A 1,942-nucleotide genomic window follows, 5' to 3' on the forward strand; every position below is an offset into this window, starting at 1 on the left:
TATATTAGCAATTGAGAGCATGTTTTCTTTTTAAATAAGAGCAGTGTTCTGTATGGTGTTGCTGAGATCGCTTCAAATAAATGTAGCTGCCATGTGGGATTTAGGCTTTGCATTCTAGTAGGGGAAGTAAGTTTCATCTGTACAACAAAAGAGCTGAAGTTACAAATATTATGACTGTTTTGTTCTTAGGTTCTTAAAAGTCTGTCATTATGACAGCTCACTGTGAAATAAATATTGAAGGGATTGTACATCAAAGAATCAGAAAGCATCACATTGTAATGAGACTGCATGCGTACAGCTAATGAATTCACAGCCAATTTAAGTGCAGTTTTCATTTACTGACTCATAAATTGATTTTAGGTTACAGTGCTGTAGGCTAGGTCTCCTTAATTTTGTGTTGTTTTGTTTAATTGAATAACATGGTGTGTAATTACCGTAAGTATGTTTATGTATTCACCGACACAAGCTCCTGAGCCACTGAAATTTGCTCCAGAGCGAAGACTCCATTCTGCTCATCCCATGATGCATGTAGAGCTTTTTTCGATAGAAACAGTTCAAGCTGGAAATTACAATGGGCAGCAAAATTATACCAGTCATAATGGTTTATGGCGTGTGACATAAAGTACATGTTGTTAACAGTGCTTTTTAAAGTTACATATTCTTTGGGTTAATTCTTCTATTTGGTTTTGAATTCTCTGTTGTGAGAAGGCTGTCTCATGTTCCTTGTCCTGTTTCCACCAGTTGGCAGTCCTGCTCTTAGTGAAGGTCATAGCAGTGAATGCATCAAACCAACCCCTTCAGTCTCAGATAAGTGTCCCCTGCAGCACACTTAGGTCTGAGTGGTACAAAAATCTGCATGGTATTAAAAGCCTAACAGATGGGTGGAGAAAAAAAAAAGGTTATAGCTATTACTGAATGCCTTTGTTAATTAAGGTGTTCTATGATGTTGGCTTTTTGGATAATCCCTCCTCAGTCTTGCTTTGGAAATCAGCTGGCCAGGAGCAATAACACGCATTCATGTATGCTGCTGCCAAAAAGAAAAAAAAGGAAGCATTTGTCTATCCAAAGTCAGGTAGCAGTTTTGATCCCCTATTTGATGTTGCTTTTTTCCTTAGGGTACCATCTTTCTGCCTGGCAACAGAGTAATTGAGCACCCCTGCAATGAAGAAAGTCCAGGGAAGTTCCTTTTTGAAGTTGTTCCAGGTAGGATATTCTGCTCCTTGTACAAACTGTTTGCACTTGTATTCTCAGTGACGAATGGCCACATCTGTTCGGCCAGAACAGAAGCTGAAGGTGATTAATGATTCGATTTAAGGAAAAAAAAAATGGTTAATTTGTTAATACTCTGATTCATGTATTTTTTTCACTTACCTCTGGGCAGCATAGGAAAACAATGTGGTTTTTGTTTGTCAGTGTAATGTATGATTGCTTTGCAGCCAGGTGTTGTGGAATACAGGCGGTACAAGTGTATTGTGCAATTATTTCAGATGGTATTGGATGTCACAAAATGGAGCTTCTACTGGCAATAAAGGGATCAGTTACTTGGCAGCAACAGCTTCTCAGAGTAGCCTGTGGTCTGATGGCACCGGTAGCAGCACCTAATGTTGCTACCCTGTCCCTGGGGGTGGATAACAACACCGAGCATTGCTGCTTTGAAACCTAAACTTGTTTTTAGCCTGGCTTTTCTTGTTTATGTTTTTCTGGGAGTGGGTTTGTCTAAAGAATGTTACCCTGCCAACTGAGTGGTACTCCTAACTGCCTGTATTACTGGAGTGATTTGATAAGTGTCTCCACATCTGGTTAGCCCACTGTGTTTATTCAATATATTCTCTTAATCCCCATATTACCTTCCAGTGTAGTTTCCTATTATGGCTATTTAAAATGGTGAATTGTAGATAATGTTTATTGAAATCGATCTCTATGCTCTTGCTCTTAAACCCAG

General features: G+C 39.1%; 1 protein-coding gene across 8 annotated transcripts in view; it reads left to right on the plus strand.

Annotated features, from left to right (window-relative positions):
• The window catches only part of ARHGAP24 (Rho GTPase activating protein 24), a 181,852-nt gene that overhangs the window by 56,781 nt on the left and 123,129 nt on the right, over positions 1 to 1,942 (plus strand). For 6 of the 8 annotated variants that reach the window (XM_083836009.1, XM_083836006.1, XM_083836010.1 and 3 more), the window contains one exon: positions 1,116 to 1,203. The exons of 1 other annotated variant lie outside the window; for it this stretch is intronic. In XM_083836009.1, coding sequence (XP_083692135.1) covers positions 1,116 to 1,203 — 88 coding nt within the window. Of the gene's footprint in view, positions 1 to 1,115; positions 1,204 to 1,942 lie in introns of those variants that run through there. One more of the 8 variants, XM_083836014.1, reaches the window with a different exon arrangement.

This window comes from Anser anser (assembly GCF_964211835.1).
Source record: "Anser anser genome assembly, chromosome: 4".
NCBI classification, from domain to species: domain Eukaryota; kingdom Metazoa; phylum Chordata; class Aves; order Anseriformes; family Anatidae; genus Anser; species Anser anser.